The sequence below is a fragment of the Sorghum bicolor genome, chromosome 6 (genome assembly GCF_000003195.3).
Source record: "Sorghum bicolor cultivar BTx623 chromosome 6, Sorghum_bicolor_NCBIv3, whole genome shotgun sequence".
Taxonomy (NCBI): Eukaryota; Viridiplantae; Streptophyta; class Magnoliopsida; order Poales; family Poaceae; genus Sorghum; species Sorghum bicolor.
Genome location: NC_012875.2, coordinates 57,782,238 through 57,809,329, shown reverse-complemented (window position 1 = coordinate 57,809,329; position 27,092 = coordinate 57,782,238). Strand labels below are relative to the sequence as shown.

Below are 27,092 nucleotides of genomic sequence, written 5' to 3'. Positions count from 1 at the left end.
TGGTGGTATGCATGCATGGTTTCAGGTCGCCATTCGGGGGAAAAAGCTTCGAGACTCCCGCTCACCATAAGGGGCGATGCTGGCTGGCTGGGTGCACTGCACATATAGCATTTCTAGCATATGCATCGATCAGGATGAGGGCTCCAGTCCACTAGCTCGTCTCGTCCGTCCTTCGAGATCACGAAAAAACGAGCATCTTGCTTGTTGACCCGGCCCCCCAATAATGTATAGTACCATCTGGTATGGTATCCAGTCGATCTGCCGGTAGACAGACGTGTTGCTCTCGTCGCCCATGGATCGGCACCCCTCAAATCGGAATTATATATAGAGCTGGTCAAACATATATAATTGGATATACATATATCATGATGAGGCGGTGGACGGATCTATCGATCCTGCAGGCCGGGTAGTTGGTGGTAGATTTCTATAAGCCCAACTGTTGCCCGGCACTGTTTCCGGACAGCTGAGTGATCCATCGAGTTTATAGCGAGCTAGCCAGTGGCTCTGATAGATCATGTGTGTTGAGAGAGATCTGGTTGTGACGACTACCTATATGTATACGTGGATCCACTCAGTTCATGTGGCACTATATATATATATAGGACCATATATATAGGACCCTGTTTAGTATGGCTCCCACAGGACTCCAGCAGCGGACCCGGAACCAAACGTTGCTGGGACGAGCCCTGCTTCTGGCCTTAAACATGTGAAGATGAGCCATTTTATTGTACGGCACGCGAAGCCAGGAAACGGGGCTTCGATCGGCGCTCTAACTCCATCTGACTCTAGCTGAGAAGTACGTGGAGCGGAGCCCGGTTAATCGGCACCATAATCATGCACCATCATCTCTTGTCTAGCATAGGTATTTACCAAAGTTATTCTTTTTTTAATTAAGAAGAGAATAGACATCCAAAGTTTAATAGATAGTATATCATATCTGTAACTATAGCAATTATATCTGATCATGAATTAACTAGACTTAAAAAAATCATTTCACAAATTATTTTTAGCTATATGTTTTGTTTTATAAATAATATATATTTAATACTTTATGTATATGTTCAAATATTTGACGGAACTAAAATTTAACGGCGTCAACCAACCGTGGGCTAAAATTTAACATTGCATGGCCACGTACGTCTTCCTGCAATCCACGTAGGGAGTTGTCCTCGACTGGCTGAGACGACCATTTTATAATCTCGCCCCCACGCAGCTTCGGACAACCCTGAGTACAAATTTTCCAGCATCCCTAGATGTTCCAACTATATATTTACCGAGCAAATCATTTGTAAATAGTCATAAACACAGTGCCAAAGTACTAGTAAATAGTACCACAGAAGCTTGCGACCACGTGCAGCAGCACGAGTAGCAGTACTGTATGCTCAATGCCTCTTAATTAAGAGAAAATTATAATCATATTTATTTTATTTTTTCGCAATCAATAACTCAGCACCACTCCACTGCTGAAAACGATGCTTCGATCGGCCGTTTCCGGCAGGACGCTGATGATTTCTCTACTGATAGACAATGTTCCAATCTTATACAGTATGTAAATATACAAATATATACTCAGCGTCCTGCCGGAAAAATGCAGATATGTTGACATTTCAAGCGAGAATGGTGGGGAAGAAAAATGCAAATATGTTGACACTTCAAGCGAGAATACAGTACGAATTGTGCTTATAAACAATCTATGGTTACAGAAATAAACAAGATTCTGCTTGCTATTATTGTAGACTAATCTATGAGTCGGGTTCAGAGATCGATGCCCTGCATGCAACTATGCAGATCCAGGCGGTGGAGCCACACAGGCGCAGATATAGAAAACCCACACATAGTACAGACAAATCCAGAGGCCGCAATAATACAAGTACAGAAACCAACACTAGCTTGGTTGCTCCTCCATGCTCGCAGCAGCCCCCGCCATGAATCCACCATCTCCTTCGTTTCAGCAGCCTCCATACCCCGGCACGCACGTCTTCCTCGCACATTATAACTCTCGCTTTCTCCCTCCGGCCTGCATGCCCCCCTTCCTGCTCACCCCCCATCCTCCGATCCATCACTCACAGGCCGCGCAGCCCGGCCGGCCATCTCCTCATTATATATAGCAGCAGCTCTCACTCTGCTCCATCTGCAACTGCCACTGATCACCTGCCTTAAAGCAATCTAGAGCTTGTCTACTCGCCGAGAGCTTTCTCGCTCTTCTTCTAGCTACTTCGTTTCACCTGCAAGCACTGCTATAGCTAGCTCCGATCCACATATATATAATCAGATTGCACCAAGCAAACGACATGTCCAGCAGCCGGAGGTCGTCATCACGCACACGGCGTGCGGGGAGCGGCTCGCTGTCGTCGTCGACGTCGAGGTCCATCTCGGAGGACCAGATCTCCGAGCTCCTGTCCAAGCTTCAGGCGCTGCTCCCGGAGTCTCAAACTCGCAATGGCGCACATAGGGTAAGCACTCTGATGCACTCTGTGCAGCCGCCAGCAAATTTGTAAGTAGCAAGCAAGCTCACAAGAACAACGAGTGATTGAATGCAGGGCTCGGCGGCGAGGGTGCTGCAGGACACGTGCAGCTACATCAGGAGCCTGCACCAGGAGGTGGACAACCTCAGCGAGACGCTCGCCGAGCTGCTGGCCTCCGCCGATGTCACCAGCGACCAGGCCGCCGTCATCAGGAGCCTGCTCATGTGACCACCGTCGTACCGCCCGGAAAAGGCAAGCAAGCTCCCGGCCGGTGACGGTGAGAGAGCGCATGCATGCGTCCATGGCAGTTAGATCCGTCTCAGGCATGCTGCCGCCTCCTGCCTATAGCTACTTTTGCAACTGCTCATTAGCTGCCCTGCCGCTGTCTAGCTACTAAACTACTACTAGTACTACTGTGCTCAAGGATATTAGTAGAGCTGGTGAGCTATATGCTTAGTAGTGATGAGCAATTCCTGTACTTTGATGTGTAAGCTCTTGCATTGTGTGGTCATCGTCTCTGCTTTGCGATCGGTTTGGCTGTTAATCCAAGTTGGATGTGAGAGGTTTTGCAAATAATGGTGAGAGATGCATGGACAGATAAGCATCAGGTTTCATTTATCTGAAAGATACTACCACCACTACTGCTACTGCTACTACTACAACGACTAGGCTACTAGAGGTTCATGCTGATGATGTACTTTGAGATGGCTAATTGGCTTTGTTTAATGAAGTGGAGCTTTAGCTACTAGTAGTAAGTACATACTTAACTCTAAGATATGCATGATGGGTTGTTTTCTTGATGGTCCGTACTCCGCACACAATAATAATCATTGCAACTCTTGGACGTGCTTGTTGTGTAGTTGTTGTGCCCCTGCGTTTTATCTGACTTTGGAGTTTACAGGAGAGATTTAATTGGTGCCTTGTCCTCGTTTAACTAATTTGGACGTACTCATGAAAACGAAGTTTTCCAAGTGAATGGATGTTTTCTTCTTTATATAAAACATACTGCTACTGTGTGCAATTGTGACTCTACCATCAAGTCCAATTTCCGGAGTCCATTTCAGTACGATTTCTCTCCATTGGCTCCATGCATATACGTGCATGAAGATTGAAAACAACCATGTCCTTTTGTTTTCATCAGTACTAATATTAGTTCATATTCTAAAACCTATTGCGAAACCAATGTACCAGTAGGAAAAATAAGTAAACATTAAAATAACCCCTAATGAACTTTTGTAATTTTTATTTTTCATCGTATAAATCTGAATAGTTTATGTTCAAATTTTTTGGTTTAAAATACCCGATTGACCTCAAATTTAGTTTTATACACTGCTGAGCTCAAACTTTTAGTTAAGTTACTCAAGTTTTAGTTTGGTACCCGATTGAGCCCAAATTTAGTTTAACACCTGACTTTTAGTTTAAGTTACTCGATTTTTAATTTTTGTAATTGGAAAATGCGGAGTATCATATATGCATTTTATTTTTTAAGTACAATAATTTTCAATTTATGGTAAACATTTTATTAAGGACAGAAATATTTAGTTTGGACTCAACTAAATCGAGTACGTACGTACGTCCTGCAAATGATGCAGATGTGGATGCATGGACCATGCATGCATATATAATCATGTTATCTAAGTGGGGCGACAGGAGGCAGGAAATCAAAGATACACCGTACGGCCATGACTACAACCGTGCAACTAATTTCTGCAACAGTACCTAATCGGTGGCCAAATTAAGCCCTACTTTGCCTGATTAGTGATTTAGTGCCATGCGGCTAAAGTTGCGCGCAGAAGAACAGGGCATCCACTGGTGTTTGATCTTGAAATAAATAAAAGCTTCACTGTAGTTCGATGAACTCACTCTGAATTGCTGCGTGTGTTGTAGCAGCAAGTGGCTAACCGGCCGGACACAGCGTCTGTTTTTTCGGTGTGTAGATCTAGAGGCGGCACTCAACTGTAGGTTGACAATAACAAGAGTAAGGCCTTGTTTAGGCTTGGTTTAGTTCCAAATTTTTTTCAAGATTCTCGTAAATCTTTAAAATTTTCTCATATAACTTTAATTAAACTTGAGATGTTTTGACTCTCCAAGATTTTTTACAATGTCTCATAATTTGGAATGGAAGGAGTATATATGTCAACTCAGGATGGTACGTAGCGGCTGGAACTTTGTTTCCTTATTAGAAAACAAGTCAACTCACAGGATTAATTTTCATCAAACGTTTTGAATTTGGACCATCAATACATTTATATATACAAGCATATAGATTTTACATATATAAGACTTGATGTTATATAATATCTTTCACCACCTGAAATAACATAATTCTGTTATAGAGGTTATGGGTCGAAATATGATGTTGCACACATCGTGTTATGCCATATACCTTCTAAATTATAAGGCATACGAGTTTGTTGTAATTAAATCAAAACACCCTGTGTTGACAAAGTTTTTAGAGAAGAGTATTAGTCTTTATAAATTACAGAGGTAAATAATTAAGAAATATATTTTCATGATACATATAATGATGATAATGTTTGATCGATATCATAATAATACTTTTGTTTTCTAATTTTTTATGAACGAACTGACACATATAGCATATGTTTCTATTGATAAAGAAGAAAGAAAGCCTAGCTTCCAGGGCTACCTAATTTTATCTTCTATAAATTTAATCAAACATAGATAGTTTGACATGCATAGCACACTCCAAAGCAATTACATTTGGGTCGCAAAAAAATCAATTACATTTGGGGACAGAGGTAGGAGTGTGTATATATATATCGTGTTCTTAATTAAGTGCAGGATTAGTTTGAGTATTTGCATGGAACTTTATTGTCTTTAAAATGAAAAACAAAAAGCTAGGTCTGAGCGTCTATGTACAACTCTTCTAACTCCCTAGGACGCTCTTAAGGCACTATCTTAACACAAAGATACACATTTTTTTGCGTGATTTGAGAAAAAAACAAAAAGTTGGATATTTATTTATTTAACAACAATGGCTGGAGCTCTTTTTTCGATATATATAAATATGATTATATATATATATTTTTTGTGATCTATTATTATATATTAATAATTAGGTACTCCCTCAGTCCCAAAATAAACCAATTCCTAGAATTTATGTCAGTCAAACTTTTTTAAGTTTGATCAATTTCATAGAAAAAAGTAACAATATATATGACATAAAATGAGTATCTTATAAAAATATATTATATGAAAAATCTAATGATACTAATTTTATACCATAAATCTTAGTGTTTTTTTTCTAGAAATTTGGTTATAGTATTAAAAATTGACTTAAGACAATTTTATGAATAGATTCTTTCATGGACGGATGGAATATGTCGTTACTTTCTTAGTGTAAATATGAATAAAAATACTACTCCTATCAGCTAAGGGCACTCACAATGCAGACTCTATCCTAGAGTCTAAAGTTATTTATTACCTCGAACAATGTGGACTTGGAGTCTAAATAAGACTTAGAGTCTTATTTTTTCTACATATTTCTTCAATAAATATGCTGCCACATCAGCAAAATACCATAAATAATATGTAATTAAGTGTCTTGGACTCTGTGATAGAGTCTTGCATTGTGAGTGCCCTAATAGAAGGTGCTTGTGGGTGGGTTCGTGTTGACGCACACCTCTCCCTAAAATGTACTCAATCCATCCTAAAATTGTAAGTCGTTTAACTTTTTAATATCAAATTTGACCACTCGTCTTATTCAAAGTTTTGTACAAAATATCACTTTTTTTTGTTGTGTATTGGTTTATTAATAAAAGTTCTTCAAGAATGACTTAAATTTGACTATATTTGTATAATTTTTTTGAATAAGACGAGTGGTCAAACTTGAGGTAAAAAAGTCAAATAATTTATAATTTGAGATTGAGGGAGTACTTACTATTGGAGGTATACGTCTGAATAGAGTATCAACGTTACTTTGCTGACAGCCTGAACCTGTCTAATCTCGTGTACAATTTGCCATCATGGGTATGACTATCGACGATGATATTCTGTCGACGGTGCTCGTAGCACACAGCTGTTCTGAATTTTTCGCTCGATCGCTCACTGTTCCGGCGCGAAGTCAAAAAGGCCTTCGCGCTTTTGGTGACAGAAGAGAAGACAGACAGAGAAGAGAGACTGCATGCAGGTACAGGTGCAGAGGCAGAGACGACGACACGAATTCCGTGTGTGGTCAAGCATGTGTACCGTGTTGGGCCACGAGATCCCCCTGGGGCCTGGGCCTTCTTTAACCCGCTCGATCTCGCTGTCTCCCTGGACTTGTCCCGCCCGCCCGATTATTCGGTCCACAACACGTACCATGCAATCTCTAGTAGCTAGCTCACGGCTCACGCCGATCCATCCGGCGGGCCTCGATCCGGGGCCTCCACCGCACGCACGCACGCACGCAGATCGCGCAGCTAACTCGGAGACCGACCGCGCGCGCCAACACGAGGCGCCGGCGGCCTTCCCGCGGCCGGCCAGGTGCCGGCCGAGAGCGCCGGCGCGGCCCCGCGCGACGCCTGGTGAGCTCGCGATCGTGTCGGCCGGCAAGTTTTTCAACGTTGTACGTACGTAGTACATCTCTATGGGCCTATGGCTGACTTGGCTGCATCTGCTGGTGGCCTAGCTAGCTAGAGTATGCAGCCAGTTCGTTCGTCGTAGGATTATTGCATTGTTAGCTAGCCGGGACACGATCGAGCAACAAAAGGTAAAAATGCTGGGTGCTAGATTGCGCAGGGGATGGGGATTGTATGTAGGGGCTACATGTGATGTGTGGATGTACGCCCACTGTACGTACGTGAACGACAGGCCACCAAACCAAACATTAGAGACAACCGAGTTCGTTGGTTGGATCATTGGATGCATACTATTTTAGTCTTCAAGGCAGGTACTTGTTTCCGGCAAAGAGCATCATATCTTTGGCACATACGTAATTGTGGTACCTAGCTAGCGCGAGAGAGTGTGTACGACGTCTGTACGTACGTTGCCTGCACTCTTTTGGCGCGATTACATTACCCTGCCTGCATGTACATGTAGTACACTCTCGCTCCCACGAAATAAAAAATAATATTACCTTCGTCTAAAAATAATACAACTATAGTTATAGATCAAATCAAACTGTTTTTAAGTCTGACTAATAAGTTTATAGAAAATATTGTTAACATTTATGACTCTAAATAAATAAATATATTTTGATTCTACTGTATAATTGTAATTGTTTAGTATCATATATAAATAATAGTACTTGCTATTTTTTATATAAATTTGGTCAAAAAGATTGATGACTTGGTAGAGAATTAGAATAACATCTTCTTTAGACCCTGTTTGGTTTCTTCTGATTTTTTTAACTTCTCCATCAGACATATGCATAGAATACTAAATATATACTATTTACAAAACTTTGCGAGACAAATCTTTTAAGCTTAATTTGTCCATAGTTGGACACTAATTGTTAATAAAATAAAAATGCTACGGTACCTATTAAATTTTAACACCTTCGTCCAAACATCTGTTAGAAAGGGAGGGGGAGTGTACCGGCCTAGGCCTAGGCGCCTAGGTAGATATGCACGTCATCCGTACTAACGAAACGACTGAAGCTTCATCTAGCTACGGATACTATGATCAAGCAACAATTTAGGCTTTACATAAATGGCCTGTCTTCAGCTCAGCAGTCATTCCATAATCCTGTCAATCGGGTGGCCCGTCTCGATCTCTCTCCCCTTTTTAAGCACTGCACGCTCCCGTGACCACTGCATGCATGGTCTGCATGCATGCATATGCATGGCTTCCTTCCGGCCGGGTCCTCGACCACAAGTGCGTGCTTGTTATCACCAATAATCTTACGTGCATCGTCTGCAGTTACGCGTTGAGGCCGGGCGCGTATACATCGCCGTCTCTTGCGCGTATAGACGACGCTTCAGAGCACAGTACGCCTCTGCAACGACGTACTAATTGGAAAAAGGCGATGGCGCTCTTGTCGGACAACAGCATCGAGACCGATCCATGTTTAATTTACTGGAGTACGCACAAAGGCCACGTGCATGCGCTCCAGATGGAAACGCCATGTACAAACACACGATCGAGGCCTGGCCTCGCTACTGTTGTGTCGGCAAAAAAGGATACTACTGTATATGTATATACTCCAGTGTGTAACATCATTATTGTATCTGTACTGTGCTATGAAGAGAGAGTATTGGCAGCAGATCTGGGAAAGTCGTACCCAACCGGTTTGGAATATAAACCCAAGTTACATATATATAATGGATTTTCATGTATATTGTATAGGGTTTGTCGATCGAGAAGATTGAAATGTATATTGATGCTTAATTTAAAAGCTTAGATAGATATATGTAAGCTATATATGACGACCTTCGGAAGGTCCGTCTCTTTATATGGGATATAAGTTCGAAATATTTCTTGTGTTCTCTCGATCTGTATAGTATATAGTTGCATTTTGGGTTCAAACTTTACCCCAGAATGCAGCTATATATGCTTGAGTCCTGAAGCCTCGTTGAACAAACGGGTAACATGCACAATTTCATTTCGTTGTCATGTAAGCACGACAGTTGTTTTCATTGATTTGCTAGTAAACCTAGGGCCTGTTGTGTTCTCTTTACTAAATTTTAACTAGCTAAAATTACTTTCGCTACTATTGAGTGACTAATGAAACTAAACTATTTTAGCTAATTTATGTGTTTGAAACTTTAGTTACTAAAGTAATTTAATTTTAGCTAGCTAAAATTTAGCAATGTGAGCCAAACAGGCCCCTAGTTATCCTTTACCACATATTCCTTCCATTCTAAATTATATAAGACTTACTCCCTTCATTTTAAATTATAAGACTACAAGTACCTGAGAAATTTTTAATGTTTCTGTGTTTGGTGCCTCTCTTCGTGTCAACACCGTACCACCATAAACCAATGTACTCGAGCGACCTGGTTATTAGTGAGCTGAAAGAAAATTTAAAGCAGCACCGCAGAAAACCTCGATCAGTTTGAAATAAAGGAAACGTACGGTACGACTCGATCGCCAAGTCGCGCAATACGCCGTCGGCCCAGCTCGATATGAACCTCTTCGTCCCTCGGAGGCTCCGATATGATGCCTTATTAATTTGCGCTAATTAATCGCCTGGAGAGTGTCATCTGTCAGGGCCCCCAGACCCGGCTACATGCATCAGCTAGCTTGTGGCCGGGACGAAGCTAAAGCATCCCATTCCCGGTCGGCGATGGTTTCATATATACTTCCATTTCATGATTACAGATCTACGCCATACCGTCTCAGTCGTACCAGTGTACCACTACCACGTACATATAGAGTAATCATATTAAGCTTAGCTAGCACGTACATGCACAGCCACACCGATGGAGCCACGTGCATGCAGATCCGGCCATCCGGGCCGGGGAATTGCCCACGTGACGCCGCCATCTACCTACGTTAACGTCGTCGATGGGCGTCGCGCCCATATTAATAAATTACGTAGAACACGCATGCGATCTCACGTTCGCGCACGCTGCTTGTTGCGCTCATCTCATCGCCCACCACCGTGCCTTCATTCAATCAGACTGCTTCTTCAGTTTCTCCCGTCTCCGCGCGCGATTGCGACCAAAAAAACGGAACGCGAAAAACGCGCCAAGACGGTGGAAAAAGATGTAACGTTTTCGAATGAATCATCATACGAAGGCTTCTCAAACTCACCAAGGCCCAGGCTCCTTTAACAGCCCATCTACGGCCCATACTAAAAGAGAGCCCTTTTCATTTGACGGGCCCATGTAATCCAACCACAACGGCCCGCCGACGCGCCGACACCGCATCTTGGGAGTCCGAGCCGTGGCCCAATAGTCCACTGACCAAGTGACCGGTGCCAGTCCACTACCCTACTCCGATCTCGAGGGCGCGACGCCACCGTCCTCTCCCCTGGCGTCGTGCCTCGTCCCAACTCCCAACTGCCGAGGGGTGGAGGGGCAATTCCGGTGTGCGCGCGCGTGCGTGCGTGCGGAAGTGAACCCCCGGTTGATTAGTACAGCAGGTGGGTGGGAGATCGAGGTCGCGCCCTTGCCCCACACGCCACTAAACGCCGCGCCGACGGGCTCATCAGGCGATTTGGACGGGCTCGCCTCGGCCGCTCTGTGCTTGTGCGGTGGGTGGGTTGCGGGTGCGGGAAGCCTCGCCAAACCTAGCGGTGCCGACTGCCGAGCTGGGTGGGGGCGCGAGGAGTCGACGGGAAGACAAGGGTGAGGCTCCTTCTCCGCTCGCCTTGCCCTTGATCGAATTGCTATGATTTTTGGTTTGCTTCAGGGGTGATTTCCCTCTGGCGACTGGCGCGTCGGATTTCTGTGTCGGTTTGTCAGAGGAGAGCCTGGATTGATCGTAGTGTTGCGTTTCCTAGGTTGTTTGTGATATGGCTGCGACTTTAATTTCCATTTCTGTGTTTGAGTTACGTCGACGACCTGTTCAATTTAGTTTTCGTTACATAATCTGTAACCCTTGTCCACTCTGTTTTCTCCATTTAGTCTTCTATGTATGTGCTATATCGATCAGCTGTTTGCCACCAACATTTATAGGAAACATGTGATTGGAGATTCGATTGTCTAGGACGTTTATAGTTTAGTTGCTGTCTTGCTGAGGATGTGAAGCCTGCTGGATGAATGCTTACTAGCTTTGTGAAGAAAGATATGGTGAGTGGTTGGGTTCTGGAAAAAAAACAACAAATGACACTATGAGGGAACAACCAGTTTGTAGCAGGTGTAGTCGGTTTACTGAAATGCTACTGCATAAGTAATTGTAACTCCTCTGGATTCATAATATTCCAACAGTGATATTTGAGCAACCATTTCCCTGTTGGCCGCAAATATTGCTGCCAGGACAGTACCAAGTTTGTGCTAGTTCCTCTTCATTTGAACTTTAAAACCTTTACACTTTAGTGTTCTTTGTTTTCGGGCTACTTAGGGAACCAATCTTGCCCCAGCATTGATCTTGCAAACAGAATTTCTCCTTGATAGAGTCTTATAATTGCTTCATATTCATGGAATTGAATAATTAACAATGAAGTTGATTTCTGTTGTCACATGGCCATGTATCATAAGTCAGACAGTGAAATTCACACTTTGGTTATTTAATACCTAGCCTGAAAGAAAAAAAAAAGAAGAAAGAAGGGGATATATATGCTGTTAAGAAGAGATGGTAAGCTGCAGCAGGTCACCTTGTGCTTTTATATTATTTGCACTGAACTGTATATATAGGTGTCGTAGTATTGGTGATGCTATTACTGTATGCCTACTTTTTTAAAGATTGTAATTTTTTTATGGACGTTTCAGTGGGCCAACTGATGTGTGTATGATATATCCTTTTTGTTTCTTTGCTATTGATTTCGTGTAACTATTTTCTACTAATACTGGAAAGCAACATATATTCATTTAAAATTTTAGTTCTGATGGTAATTTTACACCAAATTATTCTTTAGGACAATAACTATAGACATGATACAATAAAGTCAACCTATTGCCTTCAAAAAAAAAAAGGTCAACCTAAAGGTTCTTTCCAATGAGATACACAAGCAGAAACTACTTGTTGCTTGTAATGATGTTACATATCCTACTCACTAAATTCGGAAACTACTGCGCCTGTCGAATTTCACATGTATATCACAGGAAATACTAAAATTTTGAACCTTTTTTTCTTTTTCTGTTGGATGACTTCCAGAATCATGAGTGAAACAGGGCACACTGTACAAGTCACTAACCTCTCGAGCAGAGTATCTGAAAGTGATCTTCATGAGTTCTTTTCGTTCTCTGGTCCTATTGAGCACATAGAACTTATCAGGTGGTTTTTTTACTCTCTCTCTCTAGAGAAAGCAAATTGTATGTATCTCACTCACTTTTCATATAGTAGATAAATGACATCTTAACTTTGTTAACAGAAAAGGATAAATGTTATCTGTGGCATATTCTGCCCACTCAAACATTCTAGTTAAAAAAAAATATTTGGTCCACAAAAAAACTGTGCTCGTTATTTTGATATCCGTGCGTTGAACAACTATTGACATACCATGCTTATTATAAATTTACCTCATAGAATGATCTTATCTCTGGAGTACCCTGGCTCACAATTCAAAATTTTGTTTATGACACGCCCTTGTCATCATTTTCATGGTGAATTTAAATACTACAGATCAGAAGATTATGGTGCCACTGCTTATGTGACATTCAAGGAACGCTTTGCCTTGGAAACTGCAGTATTGCTCAGTGTAAGTTGTCTTTTTTTGACAATACTGTTTTCCACAGAAATTAAATGTACCACTCTTGATGTGCCTATACCGATGATGGCTTCATGTTCTCTCAGTTGACTTACTGATAAAGTGATTTTCCTATAAAGCAAGAAAGTTCTTGAGGCTCTCTTTAGTGTGTACAGCATTCAGAGGAAAAATTCTTTTAGATTGAGTTTCTCCTTTTTACATGTGATGTATCCAAACTATCTCAATTCTTTAATGCATATTGAACCCCCCCCCCCCCCCCCCCAAAAAAAAAAAAGAAGTCAAGTGTCTTCTACACACTTCCAAGATTGTGTACATTTTTCGGTAGTGAAACCCAATCTTTTCAGTTTGTGCTTTGCTTTGGAGTGACCTGTAAGCTGGCCGTATGCTGTATACTTCTTTGCCGAACCACTTTTTTATCAACAAGTCTTGTTTTTTTTAAAGTTTTTTTTTTAAAAAAGAATCTTTTTTTTTTTGTTGTTGTTGTTGTGCCCCTGACAACACTTTGCATCTTCGATAGGGGGCTACTATTGTGGATCAGCCAGTATGCATAACTTATTGGGGACAACCTGAGGAGACTTTTAATTTCTGGGACAGGCCAACTTGGGAGACCGAAGAGGAAATCGAATACAGGGTATGCATCTCGCCATTCTACTAATTTTCTGCATGGTTAATAGTAGTCAACTTGGACAAGGAAGCATTTTTGTGAATTGAATTCATTTCTGCCTTGAGCAACCAGTTTTTCCAGTATATGACAATTTATTGGATTTAGTGGATTGGCGAAGCAAATTATCTCTAGTCACACACATGATTTGCATCACTCCGGTCATGCTAATTATGATGCTTGGAGTGGCGTCCATGGTGTGTATAAGTGGCAATATAACTTTTCTTTGCCATGTAACTTACCAGATCACCTAGTTATGCTCATCTTTCTGTTACATGACGGATGAGTTAAAATGTGGTTTTCACACTTTAAAATGTGGCAATAAGAACTGAGGAAAAAAGAAGGAAGCTTATCTCATTCCAGCATGGGCATTTTAAGATAAACTAGTCTAAATTCTCAAAATAATCCTCTTTGATGTCTGAACAGCAATTCACTCTCCCAATCCCAAATGTAGGGCTGATGTTCAATTTTTTATGAACAGAACTACCAGACATGCCAGTACAACACTACTCCGCAGGAAGCTTTTACAGTGGCTCAAGATATCATGAAGACGATGCTAGCAAAGGGATACGTGCTCAGCAAGGATGCTTTGGCTAAGGCTAGAGCCTTTGATGAGTCCCATGGATTAACAGCTGCAGCTGCAGCCAGGGCTGCAGAGCTGAGCAAGAGAATCGGTTTAACTGACAGGGTCAATGCTGGTGTTGGTGCAATGCGATCAGTCGATGAGACATATCGTGTAAGGGAGACAACCAAGACGGTTGCTACTGCCACTGGAAGAACTGCAGCTAAGGTGGTAAATGGCATCGTCACCAGCAGCTACTTCTCTGCAGGAGCCATGATGCTGTCTGATGCTCTTACTAGGGCTGCCAAGGCCGCGGCAGATCTGGCTGCTCATGGTAGGCAGAGTTGAATGAAAAGTGAACATACAATCCATCCTTCAGTTACTAAACAGGAGGAAGAACACCTTAATACGATATACTTCAAGTGATGTTCGATGTATATTTATAACAGACAACAGTGTTGTAAATTAAAAGGAGACGAACACTGCGTTTGGAACAAATTGTTTGCTCTGATAAGTTTGATGCAAATGGAGTCAAGTGATCGTGCAGCCATGTTTCTGACTTTCTGCGCATTTCATATTCTTGCATTGCTGTTGAGTACTGCCTTCCCTTGCATCGGTGGCCTAGCTCCTTCTCTTTTGACTTTATTTTCCTCTCGGCGTGCCTCTCATTTGTTTATCACGATATGATCCGTTTATCAGATGTTCAGATTTTGTTTATCTATCAACAAGCCTTGCAATTACTGACCATTTTACCCTTCATGATGAAAACAAAGGCCACTTAGTCTGCAGGAGAAATCTGTAATCTGGAGAGACGAGACCAAACAATCGTTCTCCCCTAGACAAGTGTTCTATTACGAATATGTTTCTGATGCCCGAGCAAAAATGTTTCTGATGCCCAAGCAAAAAATGTTTCGTCCCTTTTTCAACAGTTCTATAGGATCATCAACATGCCGAGCAGTTTCTCCTGAAATTCCTTTATTTTGACACATGAAAAACAGTATAGGCACTAAGCACGGAATTATTATAAGGATCCTGTTCCTATCAAAATTATGTTATAATGCTGTCCACACTGTACAAACTACAAAGTACAGTAAAAAAACAACTGATCTACCCATAGCTTACGCGGTACAAGCATCAACAGCAACAGACGGGGCATCTGACGAGGCCATTCTCATTACAATCGGAACACCGCCGGAACTCGCCGACGTCGTGATACCTGTCGTCCGCGTCGTCGTCCTCGACGAAGATCTTGCAGCTGCCGTAGCACGTCTCGCACGGCACGAACCGGACGTCGCCGCAGGCGGCGCATGCCTCCATGTACCCGAGCTTCCGCGAGGGCGCGGCCTCGCACCCCTCCAGGGCGCGCCCGAGCTCGCCCGCCTCGTGCAGGAAGTGCACGTCCTCGGCGCCGCCGAGGTACTGGCCGTCGATGAACACGCGCGGGAGCGCGGCGCCTGCGAACCCGGGCCCGAGGAGGTCCGCGAGCTCGGCCTTGAAGACGGCGTGCATGGAGACGTCGCGCTCGTCCAGGCGCACGCCGTAGCTGCGCAGGATGCTGCGCACGGCGCAGCAGTCCACGAACGTCTTGCGCACGCCGCGGAGGCTCGTGAAGTACACCACCGCCTTCCGCTCGCCCCCCGGCGGCCACAGGGGCGACAGCTTGGCGTCGCGGCCCTTGGTTCGCCTCCGTTCGATCCTCTCTTGGAACGCGATGATGCGGGCACGGACAAGCCCGGAAAGCTCCGGCGGCATGTCGCCGGTGGCCGGCGACATTGGCATGACACATGCATCCGCGTCTTTCCTATCCTTCCGCTCCTGCTCCCTGGGTGTCTTGTCCTCGGCGGACGAGACAACCACAGCCGCAGGCTCCGGCGACGGCGGCGACATTGGCATGTCACATGCATCCGCGTCCTTCCTATCCTTCCGCTCCTGCTCCCTGGTGGGTGTCTCGTCCTCAGCGGACGAGACAACCGCAGGCTCCGGCGACGGCGGCGACATTGGCATGTCACATGCATCCGCGCCCTTCCTATTCTGCGGCTCCTGCTCCCTGGGTGTCTCGTCCTCGGCGGACGAGACAACAGCAGGCTCCGGCGACGGCGTCGTGCCCTCTAGCGCCTCCCGGAATCCGGACAGTACCTCCGGGTCGAAGTCTAAGGCGACGGGTATGTCCATGTCGGCCTGCATCCACTGCGGCAGCGGCGGCGCCTCCAAGACGAACTCATGCGGCGGCTCATCGAGTAGCAGATTCTTGTACGGGGCGCGCGGCGTCGGCTCGTCGTCCTCGAGCCCCGCCATGAGCTCCCACGCGTTGATCACCTCAGGCTCGTTGGGCGGCGTCAGCGTCGGCGTGCGGGGCTTCAAGGGCCGCTTCGCCGCGTCGTCGCCGAGGAGCACCGCGTCCGCGCCGTGGTCGTTGTCGCCTTTCATCATCTCCTCCACCGACAGCGTCGCGTGCCTGCACGAGCCGGAGTGACGGGCGCTGCCGGCGAGGCCGAGGGTGCCGAGCATCGAACCGGCCCTAAGCCGCAGACGCTGGCGGTCGACGGAGGGCAGCGAGAAGCTCCGGCGCGAGGGGGCGTCGGCGCCGACCCACACCATGTCGCGCCGCGCCTCGGTGGAGGTTGCGCACCCCATCGCCGGATCACGTCGCGACGGCGCGGGCGCGCGCTAGCCGGCCTGCCGCCTGCGTCGTCCGTGCTCGCGTGCACATGCACGCGCGGCTAGATCAACGGCACCGCAAATCCACAATGCAATTGCAACTAAAGGATAATGGCGAGGCGAAGAATGGGATTCAAGGTGCAGAAACCTGAAGGTGATGCGGTTTTCAAGGAAGTAAGGGATCCAACAGTTTGGCTTAGCTTAATTAGTCCTTGATGAAACGGCGGAATACAAGAACGGAACTGACAAAAATAGGAGGTGAAGCCAGAAAGGCCAGCTGCGCCGGCCAGGACTTCAATTTCCCTTCTTTTTTTTTCCGTATTATTGAAGCCTTGAATATAGCTTGTTGGAGATGGTGTGCACGTCTGCACGAAGGAGCAGATTTTATTTATGTATAGAAGAAATGGACCGAATTGACGAAATGAAGATCTTTTTAGTAATGTCACTAATAATATCTTTATGCATGTACTAACTGACATTATTAATTAAATTAGATGATATGAAGATATACTTCCGAAAAGATCTTTTGTGATTATTAGTACTACTACTACTAGTAGCCTAGTATGGGTTTATGTTTAGGGTTGCATTCTACTAACATTAGATCTTAAAGATAGTATGTAGTTGGCAAAAAAAGTTGTCCTGACAATCTATATGTAGTTTAGTTTGACTTGATATTTGTGAGAACGTTTGAGTCTACGGCATATGCATTTTCCTCGATAGGGCAACAAAGTCAAATCCAAAATAGTCAAAAAAAAAATTCTCTCTTCGATGACAAAAAAGGACTAAGAATTATGAAAATTCTGGTTGAAAAAGTCATAAGGTTGTTTATATAATTGGTCAATTAGAGCATCTCCACGAGCTTTTCTAAAATGTATTCTCTAAATCATCATTTGAAGAGTCATTTGAGTAAAAGTCATTTCTATATCTTTGTGTCCTCCAATAGTTTTTATATATCTTATGTGTAGTCTAGAGAGTCATCATCGCTCTCCATCTTTGAATAGCGAGAAACCTGAGATAGAGAATATCTATATTTGGATAACTAATTGAAGAGGTTGTTGAAGTTTATTTTTTTACCAAAATCTCTATTCTTGTAAATTAGAAAAATATAAAGAGTCTCTTGGAGGAGTTGCTCTTAGGTTAGAAAAATAACCTCATACAAAATTGAATGCCACATGTACCACCAAATTTGATATTTTGATCTCCTGCTTAGGTCATTTCTTTGTTTGAACTTTTTGTCTGAACTTATATTAGAAACCTACTTTGATGAATCCCTGGTACTCTACGTTTCATTGTGGACGATATTAGACATGTATTATTGTTTGAGTGGAAAATTAGCCACACGAGAAGAGAGGGAAATCAAGCTGTCCATGAGCTTTCACAACTGGCACTGAGATCGAAACACTCGGCCATCTAGCGCTATACAATGGCAGTTTGCATCGAGCAAATTATTACTCAAGAATGTAATTCTACTTTTAAGCAATAATAAATCCTCACTTTTTCTCACTGAAAAAGGAATTCTGCATGGGGTTCATCAACATCATGCTCCTCATTTATTCCTCTTCCTTTTGCATATTCCCTTGAGCACCCGAAGTCAAAATGGCACTTAGGAATTGATATCATGACATAAACAGTTTTATTTTATTAGGATGTCCCAAATCAAATTTGAAACTACAATTCTCATAACGGGCACAGGTTACTAAATTTGAGGCTTTATTGAAGTATAGTAGTTATGAAAATTAAGTCGATTTAGGTTTGAATGTTCATTTGGGTCTTTTTAGTAGTAGATAGAGATTGTTTTTCTTCACCTCTGCTCAAGTTGTACATGTACAGATCACTGGTCACCTATTCAGAGTGTATCCATGCATAACAGCTTCCAATCGATGGGTTATTATGAAGTAGCGACCCTAATTGTAGGTGGGCCTATATAATTTTGTAATTACAAACCATTTTGATTATTTTGGAATTTTAGTCATTTAGTGCATTTTGTATTTTATGTTTTTATGAAATCATAATTTTCATGCTCATATTTCATCAATTTAGCTACAAGCTGGGACATTTTAGTGTGTTTGAAACCTCATGTATTCTTTTGAAATGTTAGCATTGTTGTCGGTGTTATTTCCCAACCACAATTGTCATTGTTAATTTAATCCATACAGAAAACATTAAGCTCAGAGGCTAAGTGCATTTTGTGAGTGCGAGGCCGGATTAGAATTGATTTATCCTAAAATGACACAAATCTATAGTACGTATTGTGGCAAATCATTAATCTCCTCTCCAAAATATAACTATATATACATATAGTTAAACTCTTATAAATTAAATAAAATAAATTAAACGTGCATGCAAAAAAAGACAGTAGAATTAATACAAAAAGGTAATCCTGAACTTGCTTAATTAGTTCTTTGTTAAGCTGTCTTTCTCTCACAGTCACGCTCTCATCTGACTGATACTTTATTCCTTAGATCACCTATATTCACCGTGCATGCGTGCACAGGAGCTTCCCTCCAGCTATAATAACAAAAAAGCTAGCCGTTCCCTGACAAACCCAAAAGCATGCTGCATGCATGCAACATACTACTGCAAAAAACAATGAAAAAAAAATCACTGCAAAAAAAAAAAATTCGTTCATTTGGTGAAGCCCATGACGTTTGGCGTGCCGGTGCTCTGGAGCCACGTCATGCCGTCGATGAAGACGCCGGCGGTGAAGTGCGTGGCCTCGGCCTGTCCGATGACGCGGTAGCCCGGCCAGTTGACCCTCTTGCTGGTGCCGGCGCCCGGGCCGGTGTTGGCGTACTCGGCGTAGTAGAGCGTCTTGAGGCCGAGGTCGCCCATCCACTCCGCCCACCCTTCCGGCCTGATGAGGTCGCCGATGGTGCTCTCCATCACCACCGTCCTCGCGTACTCCTTCCATGGCCGGCCGAGGTAGCTGGGCACCTGGAGCCGCACGGGGAAGAGCGCCTGCTCCGGCACGATGCGGCAGCCCTGGAGCACGATCCCCGTGGGCATGTTGGGGTCCGTCCTCCCCTGCGCCGTCACCATGTTGGACTGGCTGTCCCCGGGCTTGCGCACCGTCATCAGGCAGTTCTGGAACAGCGCCGCCGAGTTGCCGAAGATGAAGTCCACGGTGCCCAGCACCTCGCAGTTGCGGAAGAACTGCCGGTTCGCGTGCACGTACAGCGTGTCCTGGTACCCCTCGAACCGGCAGTTGAAGAACACCGACATGTCCCCCTGCACGTGCATCGCCACCGCCTGGTGACCATCCGGCCCCGCCGTGTTGACGAAACCCATCGACTTGCAGATGAACCCGTTGCCCTCCGCGGAAAAGGTGGGCGTGGCGATGGTGGCGAACCCGCCTGTGTTGCTCTTGTCGCCGGTCACCACCGTCTTCGTCGGCCCGTCGCCGTACATGAAGATGTTGGCCATGTTCTTGGGCACGGTGACGTACTCCTTGTACACGCCGGACTTCACGTAGATGACGAAGCGGCCCTCGAAGGTCTTGGGCACGGCGGCGATGGCCTCGCTGATGGTCTTGAAGTCGCCGCTGCCGTCCTGGGCCACCACCTTGTTGGGCTTCTGCAGGCTGGGCAGCTGCAGGAGCCTCCGCTGGGTGGCCGACATCCACTTGGGGAAGTTGCCGGGCGGCGCCCCGCTGCGCCCGTCTTGGATCTCGTCGAACGTGCCGACGAGGTCAGTGGTCAGTACCCTGTGCTCAGTCTCAGACATGGTGTTCTCCGTCGTTGCCTCATCAAGCTGGCGCTTGGCCTCGGTGGCCGCCTCGTCGATCCCCATGAGCGTCCGGGACAGCAGCTGGCGCTTGCCGGCGAGCTCGTCGGGGAGCTCCTCCGCCGCGAGAAGCTGGCGGTTTGCCTCGGCGGACGTGCTGGCGATGCTGTCGAGCTCGGTCGACAGAAGGTTGCGCCGGGCGGCGTGATCGGTCTCGTCGTCTGGCGACACGCCCAGCTTTTGTTGGTGGGCGAGGACGTCCTCTCCCTGGGTGCTGGTTATCTGAGACCACAGGGTGCTAAGCAGGCGCCGGCCGTTCGCGCCGTGGGACATGCCGGCGATCTCGTCCAGCGTGTCCGACAGGAGCTTCCGGTTTGCGCTCGCGACGTCCGCGATCTCGCCCAGCTTGTCATCGACGGCCAGAAGCCCGCGGCCTCCGCTGGTCACCTCCTCGGCCTCGCCCATCTGCCAGCCAAGAAGCCGGCGGCCGTGCCCCGCACCCGCCAAGGTGGCGTTCAGAGCTTTGGCTTCCTCCGGCAGGAGCTCGCCGAGGCGGGTGAGGATGGCGAGCGCGTTGCTGCTGAGCTCGGTGGAGTTCTGCAGCACCTTGTCCATGGCCTCCTTGAGCTCGGGCTTCTCGAATCCGTCGGCGCAGGTGTAGACGTAGGTCATGACGCCAGAGACCCAGACCCGGAGGTCCTTGACGTGGCGCACCACGTCCTGGGGCTTGAGCCTCGACATGGCCCCGAGGTCCTCGGTGGCGTCGTCTAGGAGCTTCTTGCACACCTCCATGGCGTTCTTGGTGAGGTTGTCCGTGGCGCCCTTGCCGATGTGCGCGGACCGCTGGAAGGCGGCGGCGACCTCGTCCAGGGCCACGTTGAACGCGGCCCGGAGGACGTCCTCCGGGTCGGAGGTGTCGTTCACGACGGGCTTCAGGCTCTGCTCGCACTTCTGCGGGTACAGCGTCGAGGCGCACACCGTGGAGAGCTTCACGCTGGAAAACAAGCCGCCGGCGTCGTTGTCGTCCACTTTCTTGGCGCTGGTCACCGCGGCGATGGTGCCGATCACGGCCACGATGCCCACCGCGGCGATGACGCTGGCGACGGCGACCCTGTTAGCCATGGCTGACGATCACGTCACCGGGAAGGGAGGAAGGGGGTGGAGTGGGTGGTAGCTGAGAGGACGAGGCGTGGCGGTTATAAACCCGGCACCGGAGGTCCGCGCGGCGTCCCCGGCGTAGCGTGTGGACACGAGCAGTTCTTGGCTGAAGCACCCTGCTTTGGTGTGGGGTTCCGACTGTTTAGTTTAGGCCACTGGCTTCCACTGGTTGCATGCCAGTCTCTCTCCATCGTGGTTGCCATTGTTTTGTTTTCATGGTACAATAAGTAATGGAGGAGAAAAGGTCTCCCTCCTGATTTTTTTTTCGGGAGCGAGAAGAAGAACCCAGCTTTTATAGAAAGTGCATGTTCAATGTCTCTACTGATTCATTTCACTGGAGATAGTTAATAAATCGCTTCTCCTATATATATCATTGTTTGACCATCTTTCATATTTGAGCCTCATCAGGATTACAACAATCGAGAAAACCATTGTTGTCTGCGTGCTACGCATTTTATTCAGACTTCACAGCCGATGTAGTGTAGTAGCAGGGTTTAGAAGGCATTAGTGCATTGCAATATCAGCGACAGGAAACTGATACAGTAGGAAAATACTGTCGGTGTCAGCAAGTCACAGTCATCCATGCATACACAGTGTCAAATGGACAAAAGCACAGGTTTACAGCACAAGATGATCATACGAATGATATATAGATAATACGTTCAGCGCCAACACTTTTCGTTTTGTAGAGTCGATCAGTTGAAGTTGATTGTCACGCTCTGCTGAAAGCCTTAGCCTGAAACTGAAAGCCTGCAAGCCCCTTGATGGGCTTTCTCTTGGCGAAAACGGCCCGTGCTTTTTTTTAGCTAGGAAAAGGGCCGTGCCTGCATGCGCGTTCCCTGAAGGCCCGCACTAGTCTTGAGCTGTCCAAATCGTAACATGGGCCGCAGGCTTTGGCACCGTTTAGCTGAACAAGCAATGTTCTGCAACCCTCGCATCTCTCTCTCAGAAAAAAGAAAAAGAAAAAAAAAAGAAGAAGTAATGGAATCTCACCTTTTACTGACCTTAGCCTTCAGGTCTGCGTAGTAGGCTAGTAGCCCTAGGTGCTCCCTGACCGATAGTTAAAAAAAGTGCAATTATATTCTAGTTTCAAACCAAGTAAAAAAAGGTTCATTAAGTTTATAGAAAGTAGAGTATTTCTAAATAGATTTATTATGAAGATATATTCTACTATTATTTTGATGATGCTTATTCTTATCATAAATGTTAACATTTGCTTTTATAACATTTAACCAAATTTAAAATTATTTATAACTCTTAAAAATGCGAGTTGAACTTTTTTTGGTGTGTGTGGGGTGGGGGGGGGGGAAGGAGATGGAGTACTATATTACCTGTGTGTGCAAATAAAAAATATTCATGAGAAATGAAAAATGTAGTTAGTTACTACAGATACAAAGTGAGTACTGAAACTAATGGAAATAACATATATGTGAAATAGTTGTGTCCATCATTAATGTGAATTTATTTTTACTAGCAAATATGTTCGTACGTTGCACCGAGTCTAATATATCTTGGAACTGGACTCGGTATCATCACTGGACAATTTTTTTAGTGGTGTTGTTTTTTTGTCTTTTAGTTGATGTTCTGTGTTTGGACTTTAACTCTTTTATTGTTGATGAAAAATATGTAATAATCAAAGGAGCAATATAACTAGGATTTGTCTTTTTTAGACTATAATTTTTATTATTTATATAAGTTTACAATATTGATGGATAGGACTCGCTTATTGCCATATATAAGCTAGCCTACTTATTTAATCTTTCTTTTCCGCTGCCCTTATCCCTTCTCCATTCTCTTCTTTCGTAGATAGTTATACTCCCTTCTTTCCAACAAACAAACCAAACTGTTGATCGAGTCTCGCTCTTTTGATAACTGTTGATTGAGTCTCTTTTGATAATCCTTTTCTTTTTTTGTGCGCATAAGCAGCAACAGATAGGGGTAGAAGAAGATGTGGGCATGTTTGGGTCATGTCTTGTTGTTGCCGCTTAGGGGTGCTGGCACTGGCAGCGACCGCTGCTAATCCACCGCCAACTTCGCCTGCGGGGAGGTTCACTAATAATATAGCCGGCTGTTGTTTGGTTTTTTTAGTCGTTTTATAGCTCACCTGTATAGTGGTTATCTCATTATTATTAATGCATAATCCATTATTTGTCTTTTTCACAAACTTTCTTTCTTCTCGTATAACCTGCTTTTACTCTCTTCTCTCTCTTTTTTTTCCTTCTACCTTAGTATTTAGCCGGCTTATAGTCTGTTATTATACTTGCTGTCACTCGCGCAAGGAAAACTCCGCCTGCTCATGCACTAGGCTATGGAGGCTGATTTTGCGGCCCTAAAGGTCAGCTGTGTCAACGCTTCGCTTTTTTAATATTAGAATAAAGATAAAAATTGGAAAATATATACTATAACACATGTCGTCTAACGTGCATATGCATGCAACTCGTAAGCAAAAGGTTACGTACTAACTATTCCACTATTTACATGCATGTTCTAGTAACTCTAAACATCAATTTGTATTCCATTATGTTTGTAGCACATTGCGGCATTCATTTGTTCACCTTGAGGTGAAGGTTTTTTTAGAAGCCACACTGGCACTAAGATCACGTTTAAATCAGCTAGAGGTAATAGACAACTTCTAAGAAAAGCTATAGCTAATCCAAACTCTGATTGGACTACCCAACCATCCAATGATCCAACTAATAAAAAAAGTTATTACGACCTGGCTTCGTTGGGAGGACGCATGATGGTAGACTGGTAGTTTTTCTAATTGTTTGGGGAAGGGGGCAAACTATACTATCATCGTATTTTTTTAAATATAAACTAGCATGATATGCCATTTATTGACACATTAGATGAATCATACAAACTATCAAATGGATATAGTTAATCTATTTGGGGGTGAGGCAAGAAATTCATACATCCATGGGAGCATCTCCTATGAAGGAACATAATTGCACATTTGACAGTGTGGCTCCGCCCTGTGTGTCGTAAGGTTGAGCTAGAATAGAAAGCATCTGGAGCTTTACACATTTTTGTATAAATATTAATTAGCTCAACATGAGTGTGAAAGTGAATGTGGCTCTGGTAGCGCTAGCTATATACTGGCATAGATTAGTGTCAAAATAGAAAACATATGAATAAACATATCTAGATCTCACAAAGCACATGCATATATGGAACTTGGAAGTTGAAACCATGATTTTAGAGTCGGGGTCAGGGGAACTTACATGAGCATTGAGTATCATCAACTTCAAGATGTGTATGGATGTTGAGTATCACCAAGAGTTCCCCCAAACACTTCACATTACACCTAATCTTAAACAGAGTTTGAATGGTGCCTCATGTGAAGTGCTTGAAGGGAACTCATGGTAACACCGAACATTGTTCAATGTTGTATCGCACATGGTATTCATGTGGACATCATATATACTATAACTAAATGCTTCATGATACCAAGAGTTCCCCCAAACACTTCACAAGGGCCCTTTATTAAGCCAAGGTCTCGTGAAGTGCTTTTAGGGAACTCCTAGTAACACAAAACGTTTGCCCTGGCCTTCAACACATATCACATGGCACATGACCAACGTCTAGTATATGGAAATGATTTGTGACACTAAGAGTTCCCCCAAACACTTCACAAAAGCTCTCAAAACGATGCCTCGTGAAGTGCTTGCAGAGAACTCCTAGGGACACCAAACCTAACTCTTTCAATTATCTCATGTGGCTTGCAGTACGTTGACCAACATCTAGCAAATGATCAGTAGCACCGAGAGTTCCCCCATACACTTCACAAAAGCTCTTAAAAAATGTTTTTGTGAAGTGTTTGCAAAGAACTCCTAGGGACACCAAACTTGATATATTATTTCCAAATATGATTTGTCTTCAAATCATTTCATGTGGCATGCACTTGGCCACAACCTCTAGCAAATGGTTAGTGGCATCGAGAGTTCCCCCAACACTTCACAAAAGCTCTCAAAATAGTGCATCGTGAAGTGCTTGTAGAGAACTCCCGGGGACACCTAACCTAATTGTTTTCCCCCACTATCTTATATCATATGCTGGTCGATCTAGTACGATCTCCAAAGTACATGCTGCACTTAGAAAAAAAAGGTGCATGCTGCACTCAGAGACCTAGCTAGATAGCACAAATTGCTGATTGCCACCCAGAGTTCCCCCAAACACTTCACTATGTACACACACAGCTCCACACAAACATGCAAACACGGTGCATTAAACTAGGGGTGTGTGTTGCTACTGAAGTAGTTTGTGGAGAACTCCAGGTGACAACCAACCAACCAGGACCCTTGCTACATTTCCCGTGGACCACTTCACTTGTTTAATCCGCCGCTGATGACGAGAGCTCAGAGCTGGCTGCTATTTATAAGTCTACTAGACTAGCTAAGGAGAGTTAAGCAAGCTAGCTAGCTGCCGCCGCCTGTGAGCATTGTACGTGGTTCTTGGTCTTGGAGTGAATGGAGTGGAGGATGCACCTAGCCGTGATACAGCCTAGGTTAATTAACCAGTAGGAGCGAAGGGAATCCGGCGACGAGACCTTTGCTCGGCACTTGGTAGCTCGGCGTCCGGGTTTGGAATCGCAGAAAGCACATGGAGCTAGCAAAAAGCGCCCAGAAGCTGCAAATTCCCTTATCTCCAGCAGATCGAGCGCTAGCTGATGTGCCGTCGTCGTTCGGTTTCTGGCCACGCACATTTATTTCTGATGATGAACGACATGATGTAGATCTCGGTTAATTTTTCTTTGAAAGTTTTCATGTAGTAGATATCACTGAACTTTCGTTAAACACACTGACATGCATATATATGCTATATATCGGAATGGCCAGCAGAGCAGAAAAATGCTTATGCATATGGTACAAGAGTTAGGTAGCTACCATGTGATGCAGTGTGATTGTCTCATGTGAATGTTTGGTTTCGGTCATGTTTTGTGAGATGTGACTCGTTATCATTCATCAGCAGGTGCATTTAGTATTTACAGATGATATTTAGTTCTCTCTAGACTCTGGGGCATTGCTTATACCTTGACGAAGCCGTTAGCAAATTCAGGTAAAGGCCAGAAGTGAAATCCATTATACTTAGTTTCCTTTTATGGTTAATCTAGGTTTAACAGATAGAGGCCAAATTAAACGTACGTGCCGAGATTCTTAGTCAACATGAGCTGTCAGTATTGAGTTGGGGATATCATATCTTATATATATAGGAGGGGCATGCATGCATGATGCACGGTGTATTCCCTAGCGGCCTGTTGTCCTGCATGGGGCATGTCGGTGCAGCTTACATGTTCACCAATATTAAATACACGACGATGACAGCAATCATACAATAAACAACTGCAACACACACTACCTAATCCGGTAGTTCCATGCTAGTATAAAATGTGTGTGCCCAGACCCAGTGGTCGATCTAGTTGCTGTGGCTTTGTGCGTGACTGCTGAATGGGCATGCAGCATAAAGGCAGCCCCCCAAAAAAAAAGCTGAGACGGGACGACACCGAGAGAATCAGTGACTCATATTCCCAAATCCCAAAAGGCCAAAAACCATACGCCCAACGCAAAAGCTAAAGAGAGGGAGGGGCGTCCAGGTTCAATGCATGTA

At 44.7% G+C, this 27,092-nt stretch overlaps 4 protein-coding genes across 5 annotated transcripts; 2 read left to right on the top strand and 2 right to left on the bottom strand.

Moving 5' to 3' along the window:
• LOC8079560 (transcription factor ILI1) lies at positions 1,857 to 3,305 on the top strand. Its single transcript, XM_002448578.2, has 2 exons — positions 1,857 to 2,453; positions 2,541 to 3,305. Exons 1-2 carry the CDS (start codon positions 2,292 to 2,294, stop codon positions 2,691 to 2,693), a joined length of 315 nt encoding a protein of 104 aa, XP_002448623.1. The 5' UTR covers positions 1,857 to 2,291; the 3' UTR covers positions 2,694 to 3,305.
• Positions 10,345 to 14,505, top strand: LOC8068465 (binding partner of ACD11 1). Of its 2 annotated transcripts, none has more exons than XM_002448577.2 (5): positions 10,345 to 10,702; positions 12,171 to 12,290; positions 12,639 to 12,714; positions 13,241 to 13,354; positions 13,866 to 14,505. In XM_002448577.2, the coding sequence occupies exons 2-5, from the start codon at positions 12,175 to 12,177 to the stop codon at positions 14,292 to 14,294; spliced, it is 735 nt and encodes a 244-aa protein (XP_002448622.1). In that variant the 5' UTR covers positions 10,345 to 10,702; positions 12,171 to 12,174; the 3' UTR covers positions 14,295 to 14,505. The 2 variants fall into 2 exon arrangements, with proteins under 2 accessions (XP_002448622.1, XP_021318631.1); XM_021462956.1 differs by lacking the exon at positions 10,345 to 10,702 and adding an exon at positions 10,724 to 10,857.
• LOC8068464 (uncharacterized protein At3g28850) lies at positions 14,909 to 17,000 on the bottom strand. The gene has a single exon (XM_002447156.2). The coding sequence runs from the start codon at positions 16,578 to 16,580 to the stop codon at positions 15,081 to 15,083; it is 1,500 nt and encodes a 499-aa protein (XP_002447201.1). The 5' UTR covers positions 16,581 to 17,000; the 3' UTR covers positions 14,909 to 15,080.
• On the bottom strand, positions 18,946 to 25,848 carry LOC8068463 (putative pectinesterase/pectinesterase inhibitor 45). The gene has a single exon (XM_002447155.2). The coding sequence runs from the start codon at positions 21,447 to 21,449 to the stop codon at positions 19,230 to 19,232; it is 2,220 nt and encodes a 739-aa protein (XP_002447200.1). The 5' UTR covers positions 21,450 to 25,848; the 3' UTR covers positions 18,946 to 19,229.